The sequence below is a fragment of the Purpureocillium lilacinum genome (assembly GCF_023168085.1).
Source record: "Purpureocillium lilacinum CBS 284.36 DNA, scaffold_8, whole genome shotgun sequence".
NCBI lineage: Eukaryota > Fungi > Ascomycota > Sordariomycetes > Hypocreales > Ophiocordycipitaceae > Purpureocillium > Purpureocillium lilacinum.
In genome coordinates, this window is record NW_027072118.1 from 1,514,281 (window position 1) to 1,531,125 (window position 16,845).

General features: G+C 53.8%; 3 protein-coding genes across 3 annotated transcripts; 1 reads left to right on the plus strand and 2 right to left on the minus strand.

Annotated features, from left to right (window-relative positions):
• Positions 1–4,495: 4,495 nt before the first annotated feature.
• Positions 4,496–5,308, plus strand: PLICBS_010184 (uncharacterized protein; the record flags this gene model as incomplete). The annotated part of the gene is made up of 1 exon (XM_065601879.1): positions 4,496–5,308. One exon carries the CDS (start codon positions 4,496–4,498, stop codon positions 5,306–5,308), a length of 813 nt encoding a protein of 270 aa, XP_065457951.1.
• A 707-nt stretch (positions 5,309–6,015) lies between these two features.
• Positions 6,016–7,785, minus strand: PLICBS_010185 (uncharacterized protein; the record flags this gene model as incomplete). The annotated part of the gene is made up of 1 exon (XM_065601880.1): positions 6,016–7,785. The coding sequence occupies one exon, from the start codon at positions 7,783–7,785 to the stop codon at positions 6,016–6,018; it is 1,770 nt and encodes a 589-aa protein (XP_065457952.1).
• Positions 7,786–15,304: 7,519 nt separating this feature from the next.
• PLICBS_010186 (uncharacterized protein) lies at positions 15,305–16,168 on the minus strand (the record flags this gene model as incomplete). Its single annotated transcript, XM_018326714.2, has 1 exon — positions 15,305–16,168. One exon carries the CDS (start codon positions 16,166–16,168, stop codon positions 15,305–15,307), a length of 864 nt encoding a protein of 287 aa, XP_018175034.2.
• Between the last annotated feature and the right edge of the window lie 677 nt (positions 16,169–16,845).

Below are 16,845 nucleotides of genomic sequence, written 5' to 3' on the forward strand. Positions count from 1 at the left end.
CAAGCACCGGAGACAGTCGAGCATTTCCTATTTCGCTGCAGGCGCTGGAACTCGGAAAGAGAAGGCATGATACGGTACAATCGGACTAAGATGGGGAACTTGTCTTTCTTCCTGGGAGGCAAGTCTGGATCGGATGGCGAGCGATGGCAGCCTGACATGGCGGCTGTCCGAACGACGATCAAGTTTGCAATGGCAACAGGAAGGCTGGATGCAGACATGTGAACAGGCGGATCTGCGATGAATTGGACAACTGGACAGGAACCAAGTGCGTAACATCCTAGTCGCGCAGCCTCGCACTGACCGACCAAGCTCCAGCTGCCGATGATGGGACGCTGGGCACTCGGGGGGAATGACCTCAGGGCAGGACAGTCAGATCGCGGAATGAGGCTGCAGGGGCCAAGGAAGGAAACAATTGTTGGGCTTTAGGTGTACGGCTTTTATGGCAGAATGAGCAAATAGCCTCTCGTTATGGCCCTTTAGGGATAATCCCTCCGGGCGTAAATAAAGTACATTACATTACATTCCCTTTGGCAATGCTAGCTGCCTGCCTGCTGAGGGAAGTACTCAGTCACTCCTTTGCAAAGCCACTATTCATTTTACCGTAGCGTATCATCTGCCTTGAGCAGCCTCACGTACCTCATCGAGTAGGAGCCTACCCAAACTTGTTTGTCCAAGGATGACATTATTATTACTAGTTCGGGAACAGGCCAGCCAATGAGGCACAGTCCATATTACGGCATCCCAACAACATGGCAACGGCCATGCTCTGCTGTTCCTGGAATTGAAGAATGAGGACTCTGTAAAGGGCAACAGACAAGTGTCCAGCATACTTGAGGCACAGCTGCCGGGTTCAATCTTCATGAGTGCCTCTAGCGCAACCCCCCTCCAGATGACGGGCTGCATTGTGAATTCCCTGGCCACCAACTGACTTCGCAACTCTCGATGCATGTCCAAAGGCATAGCGGAAGACGACGCTTCCCATTGGAGAAAATGCCATCGACGGCACAATTGATGCTCCTTCAGGGAAACACAGTCTGGGTGGACACAACATGAACAGATTCGGAACTTCCTCTCTGCAGAGGTGGCATGGGCTGTCGGTACCATTCCAACAGCTCGTGAGAGAATAGTCTTAATCCGAGTTTAAGACCAAAGGCGACTGAAAGTATAATGATATGGGAATAGCAGCTGTCAGCTGAAATACAGGAGTCGACTCATGCAACGTGCAGAACTGCGACGCGGAGTGTGGGGTGACTGGTCTTTGCTGCACAAGAGCATGGGAGGATCAAGAAAGCAGCATCTGGCTGGCTATCATTATATGGGCATCAGGGGCCAAGTGACACTGAGAGTCGCACTGCCAAGCATCTTTGGGCTTAGATCGAATAGTATTAGAGGGTTCGCTGCTCTGTAGAGGATGCAAATGATGGAGCCCTCAAGAACCGCAAATTTCCGGTCGCGATCGCCGTTTTGGTGCCAATCTGCTCCACGATGCGTACCCGCAGCGGGGTAAGTCTCGTTACTCAACGTTTTTAGACTTGCGTGGCCCCAATTCTCTGGCGCTCCAAAAAAGGAATGGACAAGTGCAAAAACAGTGGATCCGGCCGCCGGGAAGGACCCAGTGACATCAGTAGAAGCTGCGAGGTCTCATGACTGGCAGCAAATCCTAATGCATCTCTGCTGCCGGCAGCTTTCAGGATAGAATGCCGACATGGACGTCAGGCGGGTGTCTTGTTGCATGTCTCTGCCATTATCAGCGAGGTTTGTGAATGCCCCCACCAATTGTTGCAAGTCAGTTCAACCGTTGTTTTCTTCGCCAACCCCCTGTATGGATACCATAGATCTCTCTCAGTAACCTTGGCTACTATATCATGACCCCTCCGGCACGTCAAGACGCCTGTGTTGGGCGGACTTTGAGGTGGCGAAGCTGGGCAGGCCTGGGGGTAGTAGTGCCCCGCGCCAGTTCGTCGGTGGCGTCAAGCTGGGACGAGAGCGGCGCCGTTAGAAGAGGCTACTCTGGCGACATTTAGGCGGGGTCATGATGGCCAGATTCGAGGGCATTTGAAGCCTGTGTGTGAGTAGGCTCCTGGCCAAGACCAGAATTTGCAGGGCTTTTTCTAGCAGAGTGGCGCGTTGGCGCGACACGTCGCGGCGCCGGGAGGGGCGCAGTCCAACAGCTGGAGCATAACGCACGGTACCGTGAACAGCTTAGCGCCCTCTTGGCGTAGCCAGGGTCAGGAGCCGGAGACCAATAACTCAGCGCCGCGTTGCGGAATCAGGTCCGGCTGCATCAGCCAATCACCCGGCCTTCTTGTCTGATTTGCTTCTCAGCCCCAGTGTCTGCAGCAACTCATATATATTTCCCCGTCTCCTCGCCGAAGATTCCTAAACCTCCGCTGATGCGTACTACCACTGCACCCTGCCTTCAACTTCAAAGCAATGTGGTCCTTACCCTGAAATCTCGGTTGGCAAACCAATTTCGCCGAAGTTACGTTTGCGGCGGCTGATCATATTAAGCGTTCATGGACCCTGATCGCGCACCACCAGCACCGCGCAAACCACTAACGGGTGGTGCCCGTGACACAGACGAAGGTGGGAGCCGTATTCCATTTTGTCGATTCTTTCCCCGGTTAGTGCCCATGGGAGTTCGAAAACAGTACTTGCCTTTGGAATAGCCTCATTAGGGGAGGCGACCGGAGGGACGAACATATGTACGGCCGGCTTGGACATGCCCAGGTTCGCAATGATAACCCCCTGTTCCAGTCAAAGGCAAACGCCGGGTCTCAACAATTGCCAGTGTTCAATCGCTCACGGCCAGAAAGGTATACAGAGGTTGCAAATCATTCCTAAAAGATCGCAGCGGGGAACAGCTGCGAACTACCTCGAGACGCCGGCTTAGGCTGGTCGCCACGGAGGCGGACACCTGCATCCTAAATATGTTCGACAAACCCAGCGCCAGCGATCATCTCGCCAATTGAAATAGACCACTGCAACAAGTGGCGTGGCATGCGTCCATCACACCGGGGATACAGAACCGTCCCAGACGTAAACTCTCCTCCTATAGCAATTCCCTGTTACGAGGCACACGCATTTACAACAGTTCACGGCTGGCTTGTATGCCAAATATGGTACTGGCTATATCTTACACTGGAGTCGAATAGCGGCGGCCGCTCGCGAGCTTCGTCCTGTGCAGCACGGCCGATGAACGTTGGTTGTCATTGAACAGGGTAGACCCTGTCCGATTATTCCATCGTGCTGACGAGGCGCGAGCTATCGACGCAGCGTCGTGCATACTGCGAACACGATGAACACAGTCACTGCCGTGCTGATTCTGGGACAGGTGGTCTCCAAGCGTATATGTGCGCCAAGGATCCCGCAGGGCATTGTGTAGGAAGACTCCGCCATGTCAGACCGAACGCCCCCAGTGTGGTATTAATGGATGGCAACGTCTCGACTCTACTTGATGAAAAACGGTGTCACAAGTCATGGCGTTTGGGCGCTTTCACTGCCACAGCGTTATACTCGTCAATATGGCAATCCCGCACTTCGTTTTGCCAAATGCTTTATTGCCGCCCGACGGCATTACCGCTAATGGCATCGCATGAGGGCCATTGCGATGTTTGCCACAACTCAGCGTTATAGCAGGTTTCTCTCTTGTGTGTGCATTCACAAAGGTGCCTGCACGTTTGCGAAAGCCCATACTGGACAAGTTATATCCGCGCCGCTCTCAACCAACGCGATTCGGGCTATATCTCCGCGCGTTTGAAACCCAATCCCATCCGCCAACTTCGGTAGCTCTCTTTGAGGCAGTGGAAAGAATGACGAACGGAGCAAGCGAAGCGGCACTGCCACTAGCCCATCATGGCACGGCCCAGTCACCGGGAGGGATGATAGGCGACATAGAGGTGCTGAGGTGGTCGACGGGAGGCCCAACCACGCGGTCGGGGGGACTGCGCAGCGGCAGTCCTTTTGTCGTCACCACGGCGAAGGGCCGCCACGTCATCGGATTCTAAAGTCGCCCCAACAAGCAAGGTCGCTAAGTCGCCAATCCCGACAGTGTTAGAACGGCGGCTAACAAGGTACCCAGGGCGCCATTCAGTCCTGAGATCGTCGGATCATTGGAACCTCGAGCAGCGCATCAATGGCAATCCTTCCAAAAACGCGACAACTCGCATGTTGCTGCGGGCCCTCAAAGCGGATTTTGAATGGATCACACGACCAGGACACTCGTTGCTGAGCTGCGCAGATCTGCCTTCAGTGATTTGGCCCGCAATGCCAGGCAACGTACACCAAACAAACTCGGACGGCTGATCCACCCGTTTACCCGTCAATATCACATTTCAATTCCTCACATTCATCCGGCGTCCCCGCAGCTGGCTGTCCGCAATGGCTTGGGTTGTTCCAAGTGAAAGTTTGCGTTTTATCTTGGGGTTCGGTCGCGAGGGGTACATCTACTACCGTGCATCCAACTCCGCCTGCAACAGCGTCTGAATACACAACCATGTCGAAGATCACAACCACTCCCAACTCTGCAGTTACATCTGGATCTGGCTTCACGACATCCGGTGCCAAGGGGACCTCTTCCATCGAGACCGGAGCGATTCCCGTACCTCTTCCAACCTCCTCCTTCGAGACCGGGACGATTCCCATACCTTCTCCAACTGCCTGCACGCCCTGTCGATGCCCCGTCCCGAGTAGTAACGGTGAGAACCCGGGTTCACAACCGAGCATTCCGACCCAAGGAATTCCCGATGGCTCGGCAACAAACCACGCACAGCCCGTGCCGGTTAAGTCATATACCGACACAAACGGTTTCCAATACGGCCCGTTGGCGAACCGTGACAACACTGTTAAGCTCATGTCCTGCAGCAACGGCGACGCGTATGCTGCTCGGCCCGGTGAACCTGACTCAAACGGTTGCTCCGACCAGTGGACTGCCCAATCGGACAAAACAATTGTCAGCGATGGATCTGGAAGGATGATGCACTACTTCAACGACACTATGTCGACTCTGGGCGTTTCCAAACTAAGCGTTTGCAGCTGCGCTAAGCCTCCTGCCACTGGTGTCTGGGTCGCGCTCGCACCGTATCAGAACCATACGGCGCCCGACGCCGCCCGCTATGTTGCCGTCGACCCTTACAAACACGTGTATTACCCCGTCGTATGCGGTTTCACCGATAAGAAGGGGTCTCAGGTGTTCCTAGTGAACGATCCTGCCAAGGGCATTCAGACGCTACAGAGTGCAGCCAGCAAGTCGGTGACGGGCTACACTGTCGATAAGTGCCACTCATTGGTGCTCTCCCCGACGCGATAAAACCAGATTTATATTAGGCCGAGGGCTTCTCGGCAGGGTTACTTGTAATGTTATGGTAGTAATGAAGAGATAGAGCCACAAGCTCATTTGCTTGGAACTCTGCCTGCGCCTCCCGGTATATCAACACATTGAACTTGGACTAGCAGATCGACACTACGTGTGCACAGGCTCTTAGTTTTTCAGCACTCCATGTCTAGACTACACTTGGGAGTTATCGTCACTACATCGTATGTCCTTATAATTTCACCCTTTAAGGGAAGATAAAAGAGCTGCAAAGTCTTGATCGACGTTATTGAGAATACTGGTTTTAAAGCCCCTCCATTTTCCAAATACGTGCGTAGTACCCTCCCGAGAGGCTTCTCAGTGAGATATCAGCCAACACGGGCGTCCCGTATAGCCCCTGCCATTGCCATAATTATCTTCATCACTGTATGTATCGAGCAGGTGAGCCAATAGGTTTCAAGTCTGGTTGCTTGTCTCGCGCATGTATAGTATTCGTGCTCGTAGCCGGAAGGGTAGTGCCAGACTTCGTACAGTCTTGGCTCTTGGTCTCGGTCTCAGACCCGTTAAGCTTATAATGTACCTGCTTTCCGCAGTGATAAATTGTGTATTTATATTATAAGGGACAGTACACAGAAGCAGGGGTTTTGCCAGTTGAGGCGAGGCCTGCAAGGCTGAGCAGAATGACTCCTGTAACGCCAGCCACGTCAAATCCTCAAAATATCCGTATTGTTCTCAATGAAAGCGGCAGAGTCGCCGCGAAAGTTGTCCTCCAAAATATCATTCTCGTCCGCTGACCTGAACCACATAAGCTTGTGTTCATCTTTCCACTGGGGCCAATGGGCATAGTCCTGTATGCCCTCGTTGGGGTCAAGGTGGTGAATAAAGTTGAGATAATAAGTGCGGGTGCTCTTCATAGCATGATTGGGCATTATTCCATAGAAAACCTGAAGAAGGTCTGATGCATGGAAAGTGCCAAGGAAAGGAGTGCCGTAGTCATACGATGAAATATAAGACCAGCTCGGTATATCAGGCTTAACCTGAGCAATGAGTTTAAGAGAAAGACGACGAGTTAACGTAAACGTCACGTCGCCGAGAATAGCAGCCATGCGCTTGAATCCCGGATATAACTCGTTAGAAGTGCCAGTACGGAAGGGGCTACCTTTGACGGTAGACGGCTCATATAAACTAGCCCATCCCCTTAGTTTGTCCTTAGGCGCGTTGTGGAAGAAGAGATCCCCGAGATAGTTTGTGATATCGTCGATGCTTGAAATATTGCTCTGAAAAAAAGAAAAGAGTGTTCCCTCATCTTCTTGGTCGCCGATAATAAACGGAACCGCATAGAAGCGACCGTCTTTGATAAGATTGATAGGGTTATCGGGAAGGACGACGCCATCTGGGCGCGGCAAGTATGAGAGCGCAATCGAGTTGTATGATAGAAACGTAGGCACTGAATTAGCGGCCTCCAGAAACGCATCGAATGGTAGTTGGCGTAAGCACTGAAGTGTATCCGCACAACACTGGCAACCGGCTGCCCGGACAACAGCGTCGTAGACAGCCTGGCCCTTGGGACAGTTCATTGGGTCCGCCGGTATTGCGCTGCCCGAGTTCATAATCGCTCCTCGGAAGAGAGGATTCCCCTTATAGCTGGCGTTGCCACCGTATAGGAGCATCTGGTCGAACACGGAGATGGCGCCGGCGGACTGGCCCCAGATAGTGACTTTGGATGGGTCGCCACCAAATGCTGCAATGTTATCGGCAACCCATTCGAGGGCTAAACGTTGATCGAGTAGGCCGATATTAGCGCTCCGATCTTTCATGACTTCATTTCCAGGCATGAAGCCGAAGCCTCCAACCCTATAATTCACCGACACAAAGACGAAAGCCTGTTGCTGGTCCATAGCAGTCGCGAGCAGATTTCTAGCGTCATAGGTATTCGTGCCTCCGAGCTGAAATGCCCCTCCATAGATCCAAAACAGAACGGGGAGCTTGTCGTTGCCTTTGGTGCCGGTCGGCCTCTGGACATTGACAGTGAGGCAGTCTTCCTGGCCGATGAGAAATGTCTTTAGGAAGGGAATGTCACGTAACCGACTTTGAATCTTGCCTAGACTGTCCAGAGTCTCCGAGGAGAGGTACATCTGAGGGCATGCAGGAGGCTCGAACTCGCCATCGATATCTCCTGGATCTGAGGATAGACGCTGGGGGGGCTTAAGACGTAGCAGGCCGACCGGGGGATCTGCATATGGGATGCCATTAAAGGTTTCTACACCCAGATAGGTGCTACCGCTGACCCTGCCACCAGTAGGGATGTCAATGGCGACTCTGTTGGGACCCTCCTCGTTGGCGTTGGCTTCCACGGCCCTTGGAGCAGATATGGGATTCGGTGCAGCGCCAAGGACTTGCCCCAGAGCAGGGGGGGCCAAAGCTGTCAACAGCAACAGTCGCGGCAGTGCCGAGCGAAAGATGTACAAATGCATCTTCATGAATCAGCAACAGCTTTCAAGCTATTATTAAAGCTTCAATGTGAAAAGAGCGACCGACTCTCGCAGAGGGGCGCGTGCTTGTGCCGAGCGTGATGAGCAAATACAGTAAAGAGTGAGATCGTGTGTCTTCAGCATGAGGAATACATGCTCGCTGGGCTTCCTATAGTGTCTGTATCCAAGACGGATACATCCGCCGCCCTCACATTCCGTGCCACTTAGAGCATTGCAGCGTTCAGCTCAGCAGGGCCCCAGGAGCAGTCCACAGTCATACGACCAAAGCAATACTATTGAAGCGGTAAACCGCGTGGAGGCAATCGGGGTGGATTATCAGCAGTGGACTCTGTGCATCTCATGAAGGGGTGGTCAAAGCCACGAGAACTGCATTGAATGACTTGACTCGACTTGGATCAGGGTTAGGGTTAAAGTGGCTTCCTGGGTTGGTGCCAAAACCCATGTTGGGCCGCGTGTGATCGTACGGCAACAGTGAACTTTGTTCGCATGCCTGGCCCAGCGATGTGGACTGACACTGGCCTCCAACCAGTAGCAGTTTGTATGATGTGGTGGCCGCAGGTAGGCGGGGCGGTTTCTGGGGTGCGTGAACGACGGGCGCAAAGCGGGGGCACGTAGGAGGAACGCTGCAGGCCAAAAATCCCGAGGGGTCCAGGGGCAGAGGCAGGGGGAAGTCGCAACAATGAGCACCGAATGTTTTGGGTCATTAACTCTGTTGTGGGTGAGCAAGGGTCGATGGCGTCTCGATTCCGGGTCCGCACCTGAAATTGCTGGTTCGTTCGCTAGACTTTACGCCGCAGGCCCTCCAGATCTGTCGCACAGAGAGCCAGCCTTATGTCACATACGGCCCGCGCCCTGTAGTTGTTCGCGGAAGCGCGATCCTATAACGCGGGTATTAAGGTCGAGCGCCTGCATGACTGCATGGTGCTTGGACCCCGTTGGGGTCAAAGCACACCAGCAGCCTCGGCTACACGGAATTTGCACCACAAAAGCAAAAGCTTTCCTTTGTGTATAAAGAGCAGCGCACTGTCGTGCGCTTACAGACAGCTCTTCAAGATAATTCTCATCAATTGACTGCATGCCAAATATGGATGACGTGGGCACGATCGTCTGACAGTTATGAGCCCGTTTAGCGACTTGACCGCTGAGCATAACGAAACCGATCGCCTGCCCACGAATCTCGGCTAGCGCGAATCCGGAGCTACAACAACACCATGTCCACGTCCGAAGCAAGGCTTACCAAGTCGTCCGACTGGAGTGACTGGTATGAAGACTTCATCGCCAGAGCTGAAACGGCCAAAATCCTCAAATATGTCGACATTGACACGAATGGCCCAAATCTCGACGAGCCATTGCCGCCAATGACGTCAAGAGAAATGTTAGCCGAATTGAACAAGTATCGTGTCGCGAGCTGGGAGCGAGAGAGACAGCAGAATCCTGAGGCGGCGGGACCGAAGCCTGATGCAATCGTCGAACTGCCTGAGAAGCAATGGACCCAACTCACACGACTCCAGGCGGAGTATAAGGTCCAAATGGTGACTTACACCACTTCTCAGAAGGCGTACGCCGACCTTGCAGCCTGGGTACGCTCCACGGTCGATAGGACCTACCTGAACAATGCTTCCTCCAGATCCAACCTGCGCGTCATAGTTCGCGAACTAAAGTCAAGTCTTGCGCCAACTTCCAACGAAATGAAGGAAGAAGCACGGCGAAACTACCGAACCGTCCTAGGCCAAACAAAGCGGACCAAGGTGGAAGACTGGCTCGTTGCCTGGAACAAGGCCAAGCTCGAAGGCGAAAGACACAAGATTCCAGAGCTGGAGGGGGACTCCACCATCAATGATTTCCTCACGGCTGTCGCTGCCTTTGACTCGGCCTGGTCCAAGCAATATCGCGGTCTTGTCGCCAGCAACAGAAAGACCCAAAATAGAGATGGCTACACGCTTCGACAATTGGCCGAGCTCTTCGCAGAGGAAGTCCGCAACACCAGGGCGGCCAGCAAGCAATCCGAAAATGTCTTCATGGCCACCGACAGCAGCGCTCAAGCTAGCCCATGCCCGTGTGGTCTGCCTTCTCGCATGCACCGCTACAAGCCGACGGATTGTGCTGCCGTTCACATCGCAGTAAATGGGTCGTACAAAGGCGACAAGCACCACATCAAGCCAGGGCGCGTGAGACACTGCCAAGAATCCCTCAAGCAGGCTAAGTGGAAGAGCCTGATTGACGCGGTGAAGGAATCAGCGACTCCCGAGAAAGCCAATCAGCCGACTGACAAGGACGACCTGCGAAAGTACGGCAACTTCGTTGGTTTGACGCTGGGCACTGAAACACTGTCCGACGGAACCACCGACTCCGTGTTCGCCGCATTGAACCAGCAACATCCGCTCTACAACTCCACCATCCTTGATGGCGGGGCGACAACGCATGTTGTGAATTGCAGAGACCTGCTAAGCGACGCTCACGAAGCACCGGAAGCGGACTATGTCATGATTGGCGATAGCTCTCTAAAGGTACAAGCACGAGGCACGCGCATCATGCAAAACGTCTTGGACGGAGCGGATGGAAAGAACACGCGCGATCTCGTCCTCGTCAACGTGGCCTATGTTCCGAGGTTCCATACGAATATTGTCAGCGGAAAAAGGCTCAAGAAGAAGGGACTTTGGTACTGTGGACTCGATAATACGCTACGAATGGGGACATTTTGGGACAATGACGTTCTGTGTCGGCTTACAGAGATGTATGATCTCGATATAGTCGAATACAAGCCAGTTTCCCGTTCCTACCTGCAGCGTCCGCAATCACCAGTCTCTGTGTTCAACGCCTTCCAAGACGTGTTTTCCTATTTCGGAACGCCGCCCGCCCCGCATCGAAGACTGGCAATATCAAGGCAGCAGCCTCTTCCACGCTTGGACTCCTCTCACAAATGGCATCTCCGAGCCTGCCATGCAGGACCGGATGTATTGGAGCATCTGGTCCTACGGACAAAGGGAGTCCGAGTCAAGGGCCCAACAACGGTTCAGTGCAAAGCCTGCAGTCAAGGCAAGGCTCATGAGATTATCTCCCGCAGGGAATCGGCGAACAGAGCAAGACAACCGTTTTATCGGATCTTTGCTGACCTATTCGAGTTCCCTGCGGCATACAATGGACACCGCTACATCCTGCTCGTCACGGATGAATACAGCGGTATGATGTTTTCTTGGTCACTGTCCTCAAAGACGGAAACCGGAAGGATCATGATGGAATTTGAAGCCCGCATCAAGAGACACACGGGTGCATCGATATGCAAGATCAGGATCGACAATGAAAGGTCAGTCATTAACCTGCCTCTCCAAGCCATCTCTGAGTTCCAGACCTGGGCAAAGGGGGTGGGCATCGACATCGAACTTCCGCCGTCCAACACCAAAGAACCAACCGGAGGTGCCGAGCGACCAGGGGGAATCAATCAGCAACGAATGCGCTGTGCGATTGGCCAACTACCACAAGAGCTATGGCCAGAGTATTACCGCGCAGTCGTTTGGATACATAATATCCTCCCCAGACGGAAAAACGGGTGGCTATCCCCCAAGGAGACCATAGACCGATGGTTCCACCAGCACTTCCGTTGGTACAGACCACCAAATGTCGACTTCGACTCATCGAAAGACCACCGACCGGACTGGTCTGGCATCTACGCATTCGGATGCAGGGCATATCCTCTGAACCCCCGCTACAAGGCAGGACAAGACATCAAGCTATTCAAGCTTAGCCCAAGGGCGCACGTGGGATACTTGGTTGGCTATCAAGCGAGTAATCTCTATCGCATATGGGTCCCTAAGCTCAACCGGGTTATTTTGTCTCGAGACGTGCAATTCAACGAGGAAGAATTCTTCGATCCGACCAAAGAAGAAGGTCTCGAGACCGAAACCGTGATCGAGTACAGGCCAAAGTCAAAGTCTCCCGACGCACTTCCACGACAAGACTACGACTCGATCTTGACCGATTTCCTGTACGAATTCGACGAAAACGTACTAGGCATTGACCCGGAAGGTTCGAACTCGGGAGTGGAAGGGGCTGAAAGCACAACTGATGCCGAACGAACCAAAACAAGCGGAACAGCGCAGTCTCCAGCCCGAACCAGACTTCTCACACCAACCGGACCAACGACTCTCCCAACGCCGGACCCAACGCCGCAGCAACAAACAGCGAGGGACGCTTCGCCATCTGGGCGTTCGGACACACCCGGCTCAGAAACATCAACACCGAATCTTGGGCAACCCAGTGAGGGGCGCACAGCTGGACCCAGGACGACCGGTAGCACAGATACTCCAGAGGCGCAGCAGGAAGAGAGCTCACCTGTTCGTCGATCAGAGACCGGTTCAAGCAATGACCACAACGACTACCGCAATGCTGACATCTCTCCGCCCGAGCCAACAAGCCACGCTGATCAACCTGACCAAGAGCAGAAATCAGCAGCGACTGAGCAAGGGACCTTAGAGAACAGCCAAAGTAATGGTCAAAACGAATCGCACAACTTGAATCCCCAAGAGGTTATCAGGGACTCAATCGAAGTGAAGTGGCCGCCACCAAGCCGGAAACGCGCTAAACCGGACAAACGGCCACTAGATAACCGAGTAGCAGATCAGCCTGGACCGAGCGGACATTCTAGACGACACCGCCGGAAACCAGAAGAGCTGTATGGCACACAAGCGACTCGAAGGAGCGCTAGGACGCCAAAACCAAAACAGGACGGCAGCATCAACACCGTGTTAAGCACACTACTGCCACCAGACAAGCAACCCGAAGGAAGCCTCACGACGTTCCACAGCGTTTTCCTTATCGCCACCTCAAAAGCAGCGAGGGACCATCGACCCCACCGGGACGAACTAGTGCGGTTACCCAAGCGATACCAGGATCTCGAAAAGCACCCGATGGGCCAAGAATTCAAGCAAGCCATGAGGAAGGAACTTCACGACCTCCTCCAGCGAGGCACCTGGAGACTAGTTGAGCGCGAAAAAGCTCACGGGGTGCCATTGCCACTGAAGTGGGTATTTACGTACAAGTTCGATCAGGACAGCTACCTCCAGAGATGCAAAGCTCGGGTATGTGTCCGTGGAGACCTCCAAGACGAGGACGAAGGACTTGAGACATATGCCGCCACACTTGCAGCGAAGACCTTTCGAGTCATTATGGCAACTGCGGCACGATTCGATCTCGACATCCGCCAATTTGATGTCGGAAATGCATTCCTATACAGTGACCTCAGCAAAGACCAACCAATATACGTTCAGCTACCCAAGGGATACGTGGATCTCGGTTTCTTGAAGCCAGGAGAAACGCCAGCTATGGTTGCCGAACTCCAGAAGGCATTATATGGTCTCCGGGAATCCCCGTTACTATGGTACAATGAACTCGCACAGACGCTCAAGGAGGCGGGAATCAGTCGTACGAATGAGGAGCCCTGCGTCTTCACTGACGGCAAGATCCTTGTTCTCGTCTATGTTGACGACATCCTGATCCTCGCCCCACGCCAAGAGCGGAGAGCAGTGGATGACCTCGTCAGGCATCTTCAATCCAAATATGATATACGCGAAGAACCCTTCCAGTGGTACCTTGGTATGCGAATTACTAGGGACCGGGCAAATCAGAAGATCTATCTTTGCCAAGACGCGTACATCGAGAAGATCGCACGGAAGTACCAACTGGACAGCCCAAACCTCCGCGTGCCCTCGATACCAATCACAACAATTCCCCTCGCCAGATACAGTGGGAAAGCCACTAAGGACGAAGTCAAGGCGTATCAAGAGCGAGTTGGGTCATTGATGTATGTCGCGGTCATGACAAGACCAGACATAGCCCGTGCCGCTGCACAACTTGCAAGATTCTTGACAAACCCGTCACCCGAACACCGTGCAGAGGCCGACCAATGCATTCGCTACCTCTACTCGACTAGGCACCTGGCCATCGTCTATGACGGATCATATACTGGGGAGGCGCTAGTGGTTGCAAGCGACGCATCGTTCGCCGACGACATTGAGACCCGCCGATCGTCGCAGGGATACGTCATGATGCTGTTTAACGGACCTGTCGTGTGGAAGGCTGGCCTTCAGGATACAGTTACGACCTCAACAACTGAAGCAGAAATCCTGAGCCTTGAAAGAGCCGCCAAGGAGAGCTACGCGTTGGATCGACTCCTCCGAGATATCTCCGTCGACCTTGGTCCTCTGAAAATATACTGCGACAATTTGCAGTCCATCCGACTCGTGGTTGAAGAAAACCAGCGGATCACGACCAAGCTACGACACGTCGACGTGCAGAACATGTGGCTAAAGCAAGAATTTAAGAAGGGTAGGTTCCTAGTGGAGTATCTGAGGACTGATCAAATGCCAGCCGACGGCTTGACGAAAGCGCTACCGAGATCGACCTTCGAGCGCTTCCGAGGCATGTTGAACCTAATCGACATCAAAAGGCAGACGGATCTGGAAAGATGACCAACCAATGGTGATAAGGACAACAAAATAGCGTGCTAGTAATGCTGTCGCTCGCTGTGGCGCTCCAAGCAGCGTTGACCTGATCATTCAACGCTGGGGGGTGTGTCGCACAGAGAGCCAGCCTTATGTCACATACGGCCCGCGCCCTGTAGTTGTTCGCGGAAGCGCGATCCTATAACGCGGGTATTAAGGTCGAGCGCCTGCATGACTGCATGGTGCTTGGACCCCGTTGGGGTCAAAGCACACCAGCAGCCTCGGCTACACGGAATTTGCACCACAAAAGCAAAAGCTTTCCTTTGTGTATAAAGAGCAGCGCACTGTCGTGCGCTTACAGACAGCTCTTCAAGATAATTCTCATCAATTGACTGCATGCCAAATATGGATGACGTGGGCACGATCGTCTGACAAGATCCTTATCAGGCGGGTCGCAGGGTCCAAGCCGACAGTGACCGGGGCTGGGATGACGACAGTGACATCCCTGGGGGTCACACTTGCGTGGCCGCTTGCGACGACGAATGTTGGGGTTTACATTGTTCTCATGATAAGCAAGGCGGCGTCATGGGCGATTCCATGCCATCTTTGACGCGACGCACCATGTGACCTTCTGTGCCTTACATGCCGCCATAGCAGCCGATAGCTACTGGGCAACGCCGGTGGGTGAATTGGTGGTGATCGTTGCGGCGATGATGAGGCGAACGTCTGTGGCAGTAAGACACCATCATAGTCAATTAGCATTCTCACATCATTGCGACTTGCTGCCCGTCGGCGAGAGCGATGTGTGTGAACACGACATACCGAACGTATTAGCGTCAGCTCTGCTGTAACATGGCCGACTGCAGTTGACCGTAATCACCATGGCGAGAATACCGTGGTTCTCGAAAAGTCCGACTATGGGCTAATCCAGGTTGGAAGGTAGCTAGCATTGCCTATGACATATATAGAGGGAGTCACCTTTCCATGGGGGCATGTGCGTCCAATAATGAAGGCAGGATGAACAAGCCGACATTCTCATTCACACCATGTATTCTCAGGAACGTTCACAACAGGCGGTACATTCTCATTGCAGCCCATAAGGTAGCCCAGACAGTCACTCCAACGACCAACAGATTGATGGCTGAGCTCCTGAGCGCTTTGGCAATGACAGCTCCAAACGCATTGGCCAGGATATCGGCCTCATTGCGGTGAGGAAACGGAACGTCGGGAACACTCTTGCCAAGGAACTTGCACAGGGGTTCCCATCCGCTCCCGAGCCGATACTCAAGCAGTCTTTCCTTGGGCACGGCTCTGCGCACAGCTTGGTAGTGCTGGCGATATGTCTCGCGCGCGTTCTTCTTGGCCGTGGCGAGATTGGCGGAACCAAAGCAGCCCTCGATCCACAGCCGGCCGCATGTCATGATCCTGCCGAACCAGAAGGGGTCCGTAAACCGCAGCACGTACTGTCCAAACGGGTACAGGATACCCTCCAGTAGGCCGGCGATACTGGCCAGCCATTTCTCTTCGTCGCGATCCACTAGGACGACCTTGGCCTCCGGGTAGGCCTCAATCAGCTCCGCCCAAAAGACGCAGCCGGGGGCGTCGGTGATGGCAGCAGACTCGCCCAGCAGCTGGTCGAACTCGGCCCTGCCGTAGGGCTTCCCCGTTCCCTGAAACTTTGCCCGAAGCGCCTCGTTCCACATGTCGGCGTCCTTGCAGTTTTCGAATATGCTCGCGTAGTGATACGGCTGCTCATATCCCAGGATCGAATATGCCTCTCGCATTGACACGGTGCCGGTTCGAGGGAGGCCCAGCGAGAGCACCTGCATGGGCACTACTCGCTTTGCGCCGCGCCGGTCGATGTTGGCGTCTGGGTTGAGCATGGCGGCCCACACGCTGAGGCGCTCATAGTCGGCGGGCGTGGCCATGCTGCTTGACTTGGAAAGGCTGCTTGTCTTGCCGCGAAAGAAAAGAATACCCAGTGGGTTTGGGGTTGAGCGACGCGGGGAAAGTGACGGAAGTCGCGGTTGTACAACCGCCCCCGACATGCCGGCTCATGCAATTTTATGGTCTGTGAAACGCGTCCTCAAGCGAGCAGCCGGATGAACGAATGCATCCCACGAGGCCGCTAGCGCTTACACGTGCTTGCTGGTAGGATCCTTTCGGGGCTCAATGGCCGTCTTTCCGATCGTGTCATGATCTGGCCCTGGCCTCATTAAGCACGTTGGGTTCAGGCCGGCCAAGAGACTCATACAATTGCATAGTTAACCAGCGTGGTTTTGTCGGCTCGGCATGCTACACCTGAGATATGGGCTTGCCGGACTACTCACGTCGACTGGCGAACGAAGGCATGCAGGCCGTCGAAGCACGCACGACAACGTGGGAAATTCCATATCAATTGAGAAGCAGCTCAAAAATGCTATTTGAGCATCGGGGAGAGATTGGCATGATGCTACGGGTCCATCAGTTTGGGCATACCTCGGTTGCGCGCATTGAGCGGCAGAGCCGGTGGACAGTGGGACAGCCTTTTGGGTTCGACATTGGTGTCCGATAGATGCTTGATCAGGGTCATTCGAGGGCCTTTATCTCGAATTTTCCAAACCAT